The 14,536-nt window shown below is 46.5% G+C and overlaps 1 protein-coding gene across 4 annotated transcripts in view; it reads right to left on the minus strand.

The window, feature by feature from the left end:
* Positions 1–1,699: 1,699 nt before the first annotated feature.
* RSF1 (remodeling and spacing factor 1) overlaps positions 1,700–14,536 on the minus strand; it is a 44,143-nt gene continuing 31,306 nt past the window's right edge. For 2 of the 4 annotated variants that reach the window (XM_077926931.1, XM_077926928.1), the window contains 4 exons: positions 14,060–14,267; positions 11,908–12,137; positions 7,787–7,978; positions 1,700–6,861 (listed from right to left, as the gene is read on the minus strand). In XM_077926931.1, the coding sequence (XP_077783057.1) occupies positions 6,302–6,861; positions 7,787–7,978; positions 11,908–12,137; positions 14,060–14,267 (1,190 nt within the window). In that variant the 3' untranslated portion in view covers positions 1,700–6,301. Of the gene's footprint in view, positions 6,862–7,786; positions 7,979–9,932; positions 10,456–11,907; positions 12,138–14,059; positions 14,268–14,536 lie in introns of those variants that run through there. The other 2 variants (XM_077926929.1, XM_077926930.1) reach the window with 2 other exon arrangements.

The raw sequence follows: 14,536 nt of genomic DNA on the forward strand, positions 1-14,536 counted from the left end.
TGTTATGTAGGAAAACCTTTAAAAATCATCTCGCTTGCATGCCGTCTCTCAAGTGGTAAAAGTCCAGGTTTCTGTCACCTCCTTCTGCATCACTTTAGGGACAGGCCCAAGCCACATTTCCTTTGGGTAGCTTCCTTCAATGTTTAAAGGTGACTGGTTAAACTCTGCTTGCTTCATAGTAGCAGAGCTGCACCCCAGACATGATTTTTTAAAGGGGGGGATCAAAACATCAATTTCTAGGTTTTTCCAAGAAACCATGGCTAAGCATAGAAACCCCACTGACAAATTCAGTCAAATGTGCCCACACACAGATATTAAAACTGTGACACTCACAGGCGTGCAACAATTTAAAAGACACACATTTAGTACCTGAAAAATCACACACACTGCAGATTTCTCACGTTCAGTTTAACAATACGGTTTGCAGGGCAACACTTTATGCAGGGTAGCAATATGACATGCCCATTGTTTGGTAACATTGATATTTCTAGCTGGGAGGCAGGGAAAAGCCCTTTAACATCTGGATCAGTGGCTTCCGTTTAATCGGGGCTGTGTGTCTGCGACCCTTTCTGATGTGTGCGCACATCTGTATGTGTAGATATATAAACACATCCCCATTTTAAAGTCTCAGAAGCATTTCCCAAGCCGAACACCTGCACACCATGCATTTGAATACGCGGTACCATGGGTCTTGCAACAAGTCTGCCACCATCACAAGGCTAGAATAATATTTCTGCCAGGCATCCCCAAACAAACCCAAGCCAATGGATATAGCAGCATTCAATGGGCCAGCATTCAATGGGCAGCGATTCAATGCTGAGACACACACACACCAAGTTCCCTGGCCTTTGCAAACCTCTGCTTCCTCCTTCCGCTGCCGTGCTTACGTTTGCAAAACAAAACGTATTTATGGTTCCATGATTACAAGTGGGAATGGTGCCATCATTTACATTGTGCATTAGATCAAACAGGACTTACTGGTTCAGCAAGCAATGATCTGGGGGCAACAGGTTTAAGGGGCTGGAATTGGGGCTCCCTACCATTCTCTCTTCAGCCCCCCCCCCCCCCCGGTACTTATGTACTACAGGTTCAGTCTATTCAAGGAGAAGGGATAAAACTGGGATGGAAACTGCGAGTGCAGAATAGAGAAGGCTTATGGTGCTGGACATCCCCCCTGCATGTCTTCACGGAGGAAGTGAGATTGCACACTAATTTGGGAGGGAGGTACGTCCACCCAAACGTAAAAACGAGCCCACAAACGGCCGGATGAAAAAGCAAACCTTAAAGGGAGACCATCTAAATCTGCTCAACAAGCTACAGAACTTAATGCCTCAGCTGTGAGGTGTGGCATAATGATAAACACTGAAGAGCTTTCCAGACATTTTGAATCCTCTGGTCTCTTCCCAAAGGGAAGCATAAATTTAGGAGTTTAAGAAGGGTTTCAATCAATATATTGGGAGAAATTTCCCATTCTTGCTTTGCAAGTCCCGTTGAAAAGGTAAATGAAACAGATCTTAAATCGATAATGATTATTTACCAGTAAGTTATTTTGCAATCCTATGCACACTGATTTGTGATTAAGTCCCACTTTAACTCAGTGGGTCTCGCTTCCAAGAAAACATGCACACATACAGGATATGTGCATCCCTGTCAATTCGAAGTGAATTTATTTGTGAGGAAATATTTCTGATCTTCAGTTGGGGGGGGGGGGAACGACACTACTAGGACTGCCTTTTCCAAATTCAACTAGAATGAACCACTTCCTAAAGAATTAGCAAAACATACGAAGGGTGTTTCACGTATAACATTACTGTTAACACAGTAACACACACATCTGTGCATAGTGAATAGTGTTAATGCAACAGAGTAACACAAAATATCTCCTAAAAAAAGGAGCAGGACTTGCCTTTCAAATTACTGGCCTCCCAGTGACCATTGTTACTTGAATGATTAATTCTTTAAAAAAAATAATGAACCAGACTTTGGACAAATATGCCTTTAAGATCTGTATTTCAGCTTTTCACACTAAGTTGGAGAGATAAATTGGATAACCATTCGTCCACCAATGGCAGCCCAAGAAATGAAACGTAGCAGAGATAAAATTACAAAAAGCATAAGAAGGTGACCTTCCTAGCATCTTAGGGAATGCAAACCTGCAGCGATGAACCATTTGCCTGCCACATTAGTCACTATAAAAATGTTTACCTTTGTTGGTGTGGAAGTCAAATGAGTATTTTACTGTACCCTCTCTGCTACACAAAGATGCATGGGGTTTGCTCTCCGGCCCTCTTACTAAAAACTCACGATGCTGCAGAACGGTGGAAACCCGCCTTGAGAAGAAGAAGCCCTTTTCACCAGTTGGCTTCCTCTCTTCAAATTCTGCTGCCTTTCTACGGTTCAATCTATGTCCATGGGGCGTCATTCATTCTCAATTCACTGCTTGCCTCAAGAGGGCTGATCAAGTCTTCCAACAGCGCAGCTGCGTAGAAAGAGAGCGGCAGTCTTCTACTCAAAAGCCATGAGCACGTTCTGACAACCAGACGAGGCCAGGCAACAGAAAAGACTATTCAACCAGCAGACCTATCAAAACTGATGGGCCCAAGTTAGTCATGTTCACTCATTTCAATGTGTCTACTCCAAGTAAAACTCAACTGACTACCATCCTATGACTCCAGCCGAGAGCTGTTCCCTAAAACGAGACAGATGGGGAGGGGAGTTGTCACTTTGCTTTTTGCAAGAATCTGAAAAATGGGGACAGAAGAGGGAACAAGCCCATGCTCTGATTGGCTCAAAGAAGACCAAGTCTACTTGGTCCTGGTTTTCACTGGAGGGCATCAGACGCAAGTCAATGCAATCACCAAGATTAGCTCTAGCACTAGAATAGCTTCCTAAATTAATAGCCAACAAGCAGAAGTCCTTTTCAAGAGACTCCACCAGAATTTATTTGTGCATGAAGCATCAAATGTGCCTTATACAACACAAACAGTACATATCCAACACTCTCCTTTCTTCCAGGGCAATTCTACTGTCCTACTTGCAAGCCCTCTGCGTGCCTTTCTAGTTTGATACCTCCAACTATTGCCAACATCAGAAGCACTAACACTGCAAACTTAAATCAATAACCGATGCTCTTGCTTCCAGGGGTTCCTGGTGGAGTTCTGAACAATTCTCTCAAACACAATTCCTGAAGTCCATTCAGCAAAGCCAACACAAGCCAAGCTTTCAGTTAGTTCCCTTCATCCTGCTAAGAACAGCTCAAAGTTGCCTCTATGCCACAAATGTCCATTACACGTTACTGGCCAAGCACTTAATACCCACCAGGGCTGGAGAGGTGATGGTACTAAAAACCCAAATGATGTCTTTGGCTTGGTTAGACGAGAACTAGAGAACCACAGTGCAAGTATAAGATGAAGGAGCTCCTTGAGGAGGCTTCTGTTTTCAAGAAGTTGCAGGTACACACACGACACTCTTAAACATCAGTGAAAATTGCAAGGTAGGAAGGATAGCAGGCGTCCTTTTCTGAGAAAAGACACATGTGCAATTGGGAATGGGTAGGCCAGGGTTTCATCCTGCCCCCACAGACTTCTGAGATGGCCCCGGGGTGAAGTGCCCTTGTGCACCTCAGAAGTTTTATCCTGCAAAAAAAAAGGGGATCCAATATTCTCTTTCCCACTCCCCAGTGTGAACAGTTACAAATGCTCTACCAGAGACGTCTCCTTACATAATGTCCTCACACCTAATAGCAAGGCAAATGTCAGGCAACTGGGAGTGAGGAGATCTCACATAGCCAGTTCACACTAGTGAAAAAGGAGGTTCAAGCTACCCTCTGCCTGCATCTTGAGTCATGTGTGAGCCAGTCAACGGGCAGTTAAATGCTGGTGATCTTTCCAGCCATCATCTAGAGTTCCAAGATATGGCATCTAAAAATTTAATCGCCAACCAGAACTGGGAATGTACATTTTGCTTTTTCTGAGTGCAGGTGCAGAGTATTTGCTTGCTTCTTGGGAAAGAGAAGACGTTTTCAAGGTCCTGCATCTTCTAAAATTATTTTAAAAAATAATAATACATGAAATTGCATTAGCTGAGGAATTTTAACGACCGTGGGCTGCTCTGCTGCAAACCCAGAGAGCGAAAAGGTGCTGTGCTCAAGCAGAAGGAAACAACGACGGACCAGTTTAAAGAACGATTTCAGCGTTTGTGCGGCTTTTTAACTTTATTCTCTTATTCAAATAGATGGCTGCTAACAAAGTAATGTGATACAACCTGGGAGGCTTCGCTTTGTTAACTACATAAAACACCGCTTGGGGAAGCTAGTATTTTTCTTTTAAGGTCCGAGGACTCTAGAATTCTAAAGGTGGAAGATACACATTGCTAGAATACAATGGGTGGAGTGGCTACCATGTACAGAGAGCGGATATCGGGAGCAGGGGGAGGGGAGAGAAAAGAGGGAACCAAAGATGAATTAAAGGCCATTTAAAAAAAAAAAATTGGGGAAGCCAAGGTTTTCGTGCGAGGTATTTTATACAGGCCTAAAGCCACGGTTAAAATCACAATGGAACAGACAAACAAACAACACGGAAGTGCTCAGCTACAGACGAACGCCTAAAAAAAAAAAAAATTCAAGGGAAGAAGAGCTGTCAACTCAATGCCCACAGCAAGACTGGTGCAGCCATTGCCAGCAATGGACCCAGCACCAGAATAAAGTACAAAACCCTGTTTTGAGGGGGAGGAGAAAAAGAAAACCAGAGTAAAATGGCCGTTTTGGATTTCAAAGCTCTGCAGAGTATTCTTCCAACCATCTGTGTGAAAAATCGTGTAGAAAGAAAAAGAAAGACAAGACAAGAGAACGTAACAGAGCCTGACACACATCTGAAAGAATGAAGCGGCAAACACCATGGCCAGCCGTATTCTTGTTGGACTGGCTATAAAATGGGCAGAGAAACGTTTTCTTGAAGTAGAGAGCAGGCACTCACACCCAGAGTTATGTTGCCCAAGTTCCAACAGCAGGAGTTTCTTGCGGGAAGGGGGGGGGGTCATGCATTTCCCCCAGAAATGTCCTGCTTTAGAAATCCGTTGGTCACGCGGCAACTATTAAAATGCATATTAAAAACACGAAGGAGCCTATAGGCCAGGTAACTACTGTCAAAATCTGCTAGAACATCCAGACTGATAAGTAAAATTAATCTTTTACACACACACACACACACACACACACACACACACACAGCCTCCCAGAAGGAAAACTGCTTCATTTGCGTACTTCAATTTGAAGTAGATTCTAAGAGCACAGAAAGGGTTTTTAAAAGCGACCAGTTATCTCTTTACAGGAGCCCCGTCATCTGTTCACAGCAAAAACTGCATCTCCTCCCAAGAGGTTATCCTACGCGGAGACCGTCGGGCAGATTTAACGCATTAAAAAGAAGAGCCTCGTTATCAACTCGCTGCTAGCATGGCTCCAAATTGTCAAAAGCTCGTTATATAGCTTTACACTTTTTACTGTACAAAACACTTTAAAAAGTTAAAATTATGATGGGCTGGGGAAGCTTTGAATCAAATGATTTTATGTGAGAGCTTTTTCTTCCTCTCTCTCTCTCTAACCAAGGTTGCTTTTCGGGAAAGTGATTTACTAAAAGGAACTATGGCAAGTCAACCCACAAGTCACAAAATGCAACAGTAAAGATTTCTCCCCCCCTCCCCCTTAAAACTGCATGTTAAATTGTAATCTAAGTTGTGAACATTTAAATAGAATATATATCTCCTATGAAAAAGTTTGAGTACAAGTGCTTCTGTACCCCGACATCCCCCCCGGCTCCCCCCCCCCTCCATCCCACCACAGTTCAGATTTTGGGCCCTGACCAACTTGGAATGCTTTCTTTCAGCCTCCCTGCCCCCTGTCCCCCCCAATTTGTGTGCACTCAGGAAATATAAAGTCAAAAATATACAAATCTCTCATTTACTACAAGGTCTGCATGTGGATGAAGTTAACCTGGACTGCAGGAGTGGGTGAAAGGTGGAGGAGGCAGCAAATCAGAATAGGGAAATTTTAGTAATTATCATTTCCACCACAAAAAAAGGGGGGGGAGAGAGTTCTGAGAAAACGACGACTGGTCACTTCACCGGGGGTTGAAGGGGGTGGGATGGAGAGAGAAAAAATAACCCCGAACTGCAGGAGTGGTGAAATTTTTGACTGCTAAAAAGTGATACTGTAGTGGAGAGTTTTCTAGGAAAAATAAAACACCTTTTAATAACTGGCCCACTGGTATGAGCTACCGTGGAATAAATTAGCACAAAAATGGAAGTCTTATAACTGTTCACTGTTACAGACGTAATCAACAAGGTCAGTCACTCGCAAAAGTTCGTCCTCGTCTTCTTCTGGTCCTCCGGCCTCCTGGCCGCCACTCGTCCCGTTGGGTGCCAAGCTGGCATTGGCTGTGCTGTCCTTGGGGGCGGGAGCTTTCTCGCTGGGCTTGCCAATCAAGTTCTCGATGGTTTTCCCAGGACTCTGTCCGTTGGTGGACGGCAAGTCAACCAGGCTGTAGTCCAACGGGCTTTCGACCTTCCCGACGTTCTCAAAGTCATCCTCGTCGTCGCTTTCTATCCGGTAGGGCTTCTTGGTGACGTCTTGCGGGCCGTGGATTGCCGAAGGCCTGGCGGCAGGCGCAGGCTTGCTTGCCTCCTCGCTGGCGCTGCTGCAGTTGTCGTCGTCGTCTGTCTCGATGCGATTCAGCCGCTTCCGGACGGGCCGCTCCTCCTTGTCCTCATCCTCCGAGTACTCGTCCGTGCTGTGGCTGCGCTTCCGAAGGGATCTCTTTGACACCTGGGTGGGTTTATCGTCTTCAGAGTTCTTAGACACGTAGCTCTCTGGAACAAGCATCAGACTTAAAGCCGTTAGCAAAATCTGAAGGCATGCAACAGCTATCATCGCTCTCCTGTGTTTACACAGAACGCTCCGCATGCAAGCTGCTTGAACCGGAAGGAGGTGGGCTTCCACCAGAAAATAAAAACTGCAACACAGAAGACTGGTGGGCACCAATCAATGGTGCAGTATAATAGTTAAACCACCCTCCATGTGTTTCCATGACATCCATACGATGGGGGAGCGCTGGAACTTTTATCATACATCATCCCATGCCCCTTTCCCTTAAAACCTGCCCCCAAATCTCCCTTCTGTAGCTCTCTCAAATCTCCTTTAAAAATGAGACTCAATACATTAGTTATTTACAAAGGCGGTGTTTGGTATGAATACGTAGGATCGACCATTCCATGGTTTCAGTGCTGGCTGCAGCTGATGGGAGTTGTAGTCCAAAATATCGGCTAGAGACTTTACTAGTTCTGAATCTTTGCTATACTCAGAAGTTCAAAACTCTTCCTCATCTTTACACTTCTGAAGGGCCCACATCAAACACCTGGATCAATATTTTGGCTACTAACACAATCCTAAGCTTGCTTATTCAGAAGGAAGCCCTTCTGAAGAATACCTCAAGCACTGTTTCTCTCCATAGGAACCTAACCAGACCCCAAGATCACCTTCTGAGGCCCTTCTTCGTGTGCCTCCTCCACGAGAGGTCCAGAGGGGGGCAACACAAGAACGGGGCCTTCTCTGCAGTGGCTCCCTGTCTCTGGAATGCTCTCCCAGGGATGTTCACCTGGCGCCTTCATTATACACCTTTAGGCACCCGGCAAAAACGTTCCTCTTCAACCTGGCCTTTGTGCTCAGCTCTCTCCCTCTCCGCGGGGGTAAAAAGCTCTACTAAATTTGTACTACAAGGCAACCCTTTTATTTTACCTTCGCTGTCCGAGCTGGAAAGCCTGCGCTTGTGGATCCTTCTGAGCTCTTTCCCGTATCGGAAGGTCTTCTGAGAGCCGTCGCTTTCAGAATCCTCTTTGTAGTTGACTTGCCTCTTCTGATTGCGCCGAGATCTCCTCCGCCTCGTTTCCAGGTAGTCTTCGTCGCTGTATTCTGAAGAAGCCTCTGTTTCTGTGCAAGGGAGAGGGCGTGGGGGTTGAAGGAGAGAAGGAACCGTGCAAATTTAGTCTGCGAACTGCAACATCCGGTCATATTCACAACACGTCTGGTTTTCCCAGAAAGTGAAATGTTTCAGGGCAGCTCCAGCCTTCCCATTTGATTCCCATCTTAAAATGCTCTTTAAGAAACTTTCCAATAGGCAACAGCAACTGGCAGGCAGGTGACTCAATTTGGCAAATGGGAGCTGCATTCCAAGATTATTATTATTATTCCCAGGGAAATTTAGTTTCTGCATCCTTCCCATGGAAGTCAGAAGGGCTTGTTGAGGGCAACCTTCTTCAGACTGACAGGTTAACTTTTGGGTTGTCACTCTGGGTAACAGGGTAAAAGGTAAAGGTAAAGGTAAAGGGACCCCTGACCATTAGGTCCAGTCGTGACCGACTCTGGGGTTGCGGCGCACATCTCGCTTTATTGGCCAAGGGAGCCAGCGTACAGCTTCCGGGTCATGTGGCCAGCATGACTAAGCCCTTCTGGAGAACCAGAGCAGCACATGGAAACGCCGTTTACCTTCCGGCCGGAGCGGTATCTATTTATCTACTTGCACTTCGTCCTTTCGAACTTCTAGGTTGGCAGGAGGGGAAACAGGGTATGAATCCATATATATTATATGTTGCTTTGTCTCTAGTGGAATCCACCTAACAAGTCTCTCCTTTGCAATCTGATTTTATGCCTCCAAGTGTAACACGAAACAGAGAGGACTGAATGTCCATTTGAAACAGGTAGGGTTGCAAGAGTGTTCTGGAAGGCTGCAGAACAAGCCTCGTGCTGCATCCCACCCAGAGGTTCAACAGGTCCGAAGTAATTGATCCACAAGGCATTTCCAGAGTGTTGCATGTTCTAGTTATCTCCCACTTGGACTACTGCAATGCACTCTATGTGGGGCTACCTTTGAAGGTGACCCAGAAACTGCAACTAATCCAGAATGCTCCAGCTAGACTGGCGACTGGGAGTGGCTGCTGAGACCATATAACAACGGTCCTGAAAGACCTACATTGGCTCCCAGTACATTTCCGAGCACAATTCAAAGTGTTGGTGCTGACCTTGAAAGCCCTAAAAGGCCTCGGCCCAGTAGACCTGAAGGAGAGTCTCCACCCTCATTGTTCAGCCCGGACACTGAGGTCCAGCTCCAAGGGTCTTCTGGTGGTTCCCTCCCTGCGAGAAGCGAAGTTACAGGGAACAAGGCAGAGGGCCTTATCGGTGGTGGCGCCCGCCCTGTGGAACTCCCTCCCACCAGATGTCAAGGAAATAAACAACTATCTGAAATTTAGAAGACATCTGAAGGCAGCCCTGTTTAGAGGAGTTTTTATGTTTTTATTGCGTTTTTAATATTTTGTTGGAAGCTGCCCAGAGTGGCTGGGGAAACCCAGCCAGATGGGCGGGGTGTAAAAAAAATAAAAAATATTGTGCAGAGGTGGTAAGTGAACGTGAGACGTGGATGGTGGAAGGGCAGGGAGCCCAACAGCAGGTGGCGCCAAAGCAGTGGCAGGCAGAGCCAGCTCATCCTAGTTTCCTCTCTTGTTGAGTTCTTTGAAAGCAACCATGAAGAAGAAGGGGAAGGCGACAGCAACCGCCACTCCCTTGTAAGTAAATGAGGCATGCAGGTGGGGCCTGAGGGCAGACTGAGATTGCAGACTCTAACAAACCAGACCCAAACCCTCACTGTTCCACTAGAGCGGTCCAGTCCAGTCTGAGCAGTCCTGTTGTGAAGTACACCTTTTCATGAGGTCTGTGAACAACAACAACATGCTAGATTTTTCAAAGAAATAAAGAGATATTGGGGTTGGTGGGTGGGTGTGCTGTCTTAAAGGGGCACTCGCCCCCTTGACCTTGTGCCACCTATGGTAGCTGGTGTCAAGCACGCCTTAGAAGAAAGTTATGAAATAACAGGAACCTTTGGGAGTCCAGATCTGTTTATTCATTTATTATGATTTATATTCCTCCTTTCGGTGGAATTATCTTCCAGGTCGTTTACAGCACACTGCAATAAGGCAAACAAATAATACACACACATACACAAAACCCAGCAGCCTCCCTTGGGCCAGGGAATATCTCAAGGCAACCATAGCTGAGAATTCTTTCCAGCAGGGAAGGGAGAAGTGAGCTCTCTGCTGCAGCTGCTCATTCGCGGACTGACAGATGGGGCCAGAAAGATCTCCTCCTTGCCTTGCCATGTCGTCGCTCCTAGAAGGCAGGGGATGCAACCTCCAAGCGGCTCTTTGCTTCCTGGCACAGGCCAGAGCATGCTTGCCTTCACCTTTGCAGCCCTAGGGCAACCAGTGGTTGGGAGTTGTTTGTTCTTTCTGGTGGCAAAGCAAATTTCCCTGCAGCTGCTCCTTCTTGGCTGATGGATGGGACTAGGCCGGTCCTCACTCTGTTGCAAAGTTCTTCTTGGGCAGCAGGGGGCGCACTCTTTCCACAGTGTTCTCATTCTTGCATAAATAAAAGTGTTGGATTATGACCATCAAACTCAAGGTTTGGGGATTATAATTCAGTTTTAGTAAGTGTGGACTTTGGTCCATATGTCTGTATTAAACTCAGATTTCCTTTTAAAACAGTTCAATTTTATTTGCTCTTTTATTTCTTAAGAGAGGCTTACCATAATTTAAATTTAGTTGCAAAGCAGTACATTTTAACTGCTACAGCAACTGGTTGTTGCTCATGCTTGTTCAGGAAAAATGTATATATATTTAGAAACTGTAACTACAGACATTAGCTTTGTTTTATTGCTGACACAAAAAATGAATGTATATTTAATTAACATGCACCCTCCCCTTTCAGCCCCAAAGGGTTCTCTTAACAATTAAAAAGACAGTCATCAATATTAAAATATAAAAGAATGGAAGATTTAAAGCAGAGAAAGTCCTTAACAAGACACATAAACCAAGAGGCAGGAGAGTAAAACACAAAACAGGCAAAAGGCAATATCCAACTTAGCTGGATCCGACTAGCGCAAGGATTCCCACTTGCAACAATGGAATTGCTCCTCCCTCTCCTTTCCCTGCACACAGCTCCCCCTGCCGAGCGACGGGGGACAGATTTAGGGGTCGCACAAGCAAACGAGGCTGTGGGGAAGTTCCACTGCACAGCCCAAAGCTCTTGCGCAAGTGGAAGCACTTTGTTGCGATACCACACCATTTAACAACCGAAAAGCCTGGGGAGAACAGAAAGGCCAGCGCTAACATGACAACAAACCCAGTGCTGTGCAAGTCTCACTGGTAAGCAAATTCCAACGACGGGGTACTGCCAAAGAGAATGCCCTCTCTCTGGCCACCAAAGACAGTGGGGGGTGGGTGGAGAAAGGCCTCTTAAGATCCAATGGTCTGGGAGCCCATGACTGTTGAGGTGCATTGGTCCCAAGCCATTTAGCGCATAGATATCAAAAGCAGCACTTTGAATTGTACTCAGAAGTGGACAAGAAGCCAGTGTATTATATTCAAGATATAGCCTGGGTGCCCAATCTCAGTCCACTATCCAGCTGTGGCATTTCCGTAGCAGCCGAGGCTTCCGAACAGTTGTTGGTGGCAAAGCCATTTACATATAATGCAATCCAAAAGGAAACGCCAAATGAGGAGGTCGTCGTTGGATCGGCGTTCAATTTAGATCGGAGGCGAAGCGGCTGGATGTGTGTGTGTGTCACAGGGCAAATCAGGCCCGGAGGAGTGCCGCTGGCTCTTCAGCTGCCAGCTAAGAAGAAAACGATGGCTTCCGTGGCAACGGGACTTCCTGGCAGGCCACTACAGGAGGCCAAGGTGAGGAAGGCTGGCTCATCGAGTTCTCAGGAAGGTCGACCCTCCAGGAAAACCGGTTGCTGGCCTAGTTTCCCAACACTCAGTCCTTTGAGCCAACCGCCAAGCTACGAAGAGTGAAAGAATCCAACTTACCAGATTCGCCGCTTACGTTCTCCTCAGAGTCCTCATCTTCGTCTTCGTCATCTTCAGAGTATCTTTTCTTGGCTATTTTTCTCCGTAGCCGCCTGCTTTGCCTCATCGGCCTGGAGTGGTGCCGCCTGGGCCTGCGCTTTGAAAACTCCGCATCGCTGTCGTCATTCGATGGCTGATCCTCTTCGCTTTCGTCTAAGTTCTCGTCCGAGACAACGAACTCATCCTGAGATCTAAAGGGGGGCGGGGAGAGAGATTAGCTGGAAAGATCTTTGAAATGATGCCAAAGGAATAAAGCCCGCTCCACTTCGAGACCTGCATTTTAACTAAGAAACTGTAGACGTAAGAAAGGTTTAGCTAAGGTGGTTTTCATTGCTCCAGTGGAAAACGATTCAATCTCTCTGCTCAAATGGTTGTGTGTTCAAGCAACAGGCCCTTGAGGTCAATTCAAATACAGTGGTACCTCGGGTTACATACGCTTCAGGTTACACACTCCGCTATCACAGAAATAGTGCTTCAGGTTAAGAAATTTGCTTCAGGATGAGAACAGAAATCATGCTCTGGCGGCGTGGCGGCAGTGGGAGGCCCCATTAGCTAAAGTGGTGCTTCAGGTTAAGAACTTTGCTTCAGGATAAGAACAGAAATCGTGCTCCGGCGGCGTGGCGGCAGCGGGAGGCCCCATTAGCTAAAGTGGTGCTTCAGGTTAAGAACAGTTTCAGGTTAAGTACGGACCTCCGGAACGAATTAAGTACTTAACCCGAGGTACCACTGTACTCAGTCAAAACTCTTAAGCTCTTCCTCATCTTTACACTTCTTAAGGGCCCACATCAAAGGGCCCGAGGTACCACTGTATGCTATTTCTGATGCAGTAAGTCCTTACACAACTCTAAGCTCAAAAATTCATCTGGGGCCTGGCCTGATTGAAAGTTTCTCTGCGAGAAGCTCGCACCTCACAGACAGAGCTTACCCACCAGAAAGGCTTCTGACAGCATCCTTTAAAGTCAGAGGTGGGGAACCTGTGGCCCTCCAGATATTGTTGGACTACTAATCCCATTGTCCATGACCATCAGCTACGCTGGCTGGGGCTGAGGGAAGTCTTAACAGCACCTTGAGATGCCGCTAAGGTTCCTCACCACCTGCTTTTCACAGGACCGAAACAGCACAGGCATGCATTCTAGCTCCCGGTCCCAAAAGAGAGGGCCCAGAACTACCAGATACTACAGTGCTCCTGGCAGAGCTCCACTTCAGAATGCAGGTATGAGATGGCATATTTCCTACCATGCCATGTAAGAGGAACAGGCTAGAGCATTTCCCTCCAACATTTTAATGTATTTTTCATCTTTTGTTAGAAGCCGCTCAGAGTGGCTGGGGAAACCCATCCAGATGGGCGGGGTGAGAAATAATAATGACAATTAATAATAATAATAATAATAATAATAATAATAATAATTACTACTACTACTACCAGGGGTGCGATTTACCTAACAAACGGTTTCAGCAGAAACCCTGCAGAAGGGTTTATTGCTTGCACAATGGGGCTTTCCATTCTCTTCCCAAATTGGTTTGGTGGGTCAGGAGAACCCCTAGAGGAGGGAATCGTTCCACTTGGCAAGCTGATATGCTTGTGCAGATGGAACATTCATCACAGAGCGACACCAAATTCCACCCTAGATTTCCAAAAGCAGGGCAAGCGTTCAAGCCAGTGATCTTCCACCCGCAATCAGAAGCGCAGGGAGGGTCGTTCCAAGTGGTAGTTCTGAGTATCAGTGTTTGGCAAGACTGCACCTCAAGAGCGCTTCTGGGATCCAAAGCTGAACCTGTTTTACTGCCCCACACTTTCAATCTGAGGCTAGTACAGTGGTACCTCGGGTTACATACACTTCAGGTTACAGACTCCGCTAAACCAGAAATAGTACCTCGGGTTAAGAACCTTGCTTCAGGATGAGAACAGAAATCGTGCAGTGGCGGCGGCAGCGGGAGGCCCCATTAGCTAAAGTGGTGCTTCAGGTTAAGAATAGTTTCAGGTTAAGAACGGACCCCCGGAACGAATTAAGTACGCAACCAGAGGTACCACTGTACGTGCTTAGCTCAAATGGAAATCTGCTGAAATCAGAGCACTCAACTTGGGACACCCGAAATTTGGAGCAGGCCTTACCCGTCACTGATTCTGAACTCATCCTCACTTTCCTCTTCATCCAGGTTGCTGTCACTGTCCAGGTCGTTCAGTCGCCGCCGTTTCTTCCGGCGAACTGCGACAGCCCTCGGAGGTCGCTTGGTTTCCTTCCTTTCTTCCTCCAGGATGGTGGAAATATCCTTGCCACGATGCCCCGTGATGTTAGCCATGTCTTTGCCTCTTCCACCACCTACAGTCGGAAGACCAGGACCACGGTGACTGTGAATCCACTTACTCACTTGCTGTAGCATCAACCTTCCCTCCATAAAAAGCACCCAAACCAGTACTGAAAATCCCCATGTTTGCAGACAGATGAGGTCAGGGAGGATCATATCTTATCTCCCCTGTGGAAAAGCTGAAAGCTTAAACAAGTCTGGGGATACAAGAACGAGACATTTATTTATTTTACCTTCCCCCTCCAAGAACATACATGGGTCCCTCCACCACCACCTTTATCCA

This window comes from Podarcis muralis, chromosome 4, assembly GCF_964188315.1.
Source record: "Podarcis muralis chromosome 4, rPodMur119.hap1.1, whole genome shotgun sequence".
Lineage (NCBI taxonomy): Eukaryota > Metazoa > Chordata > Lepidosauria > Squamata > Lacertidae > Podarcis > Podarcis muralis.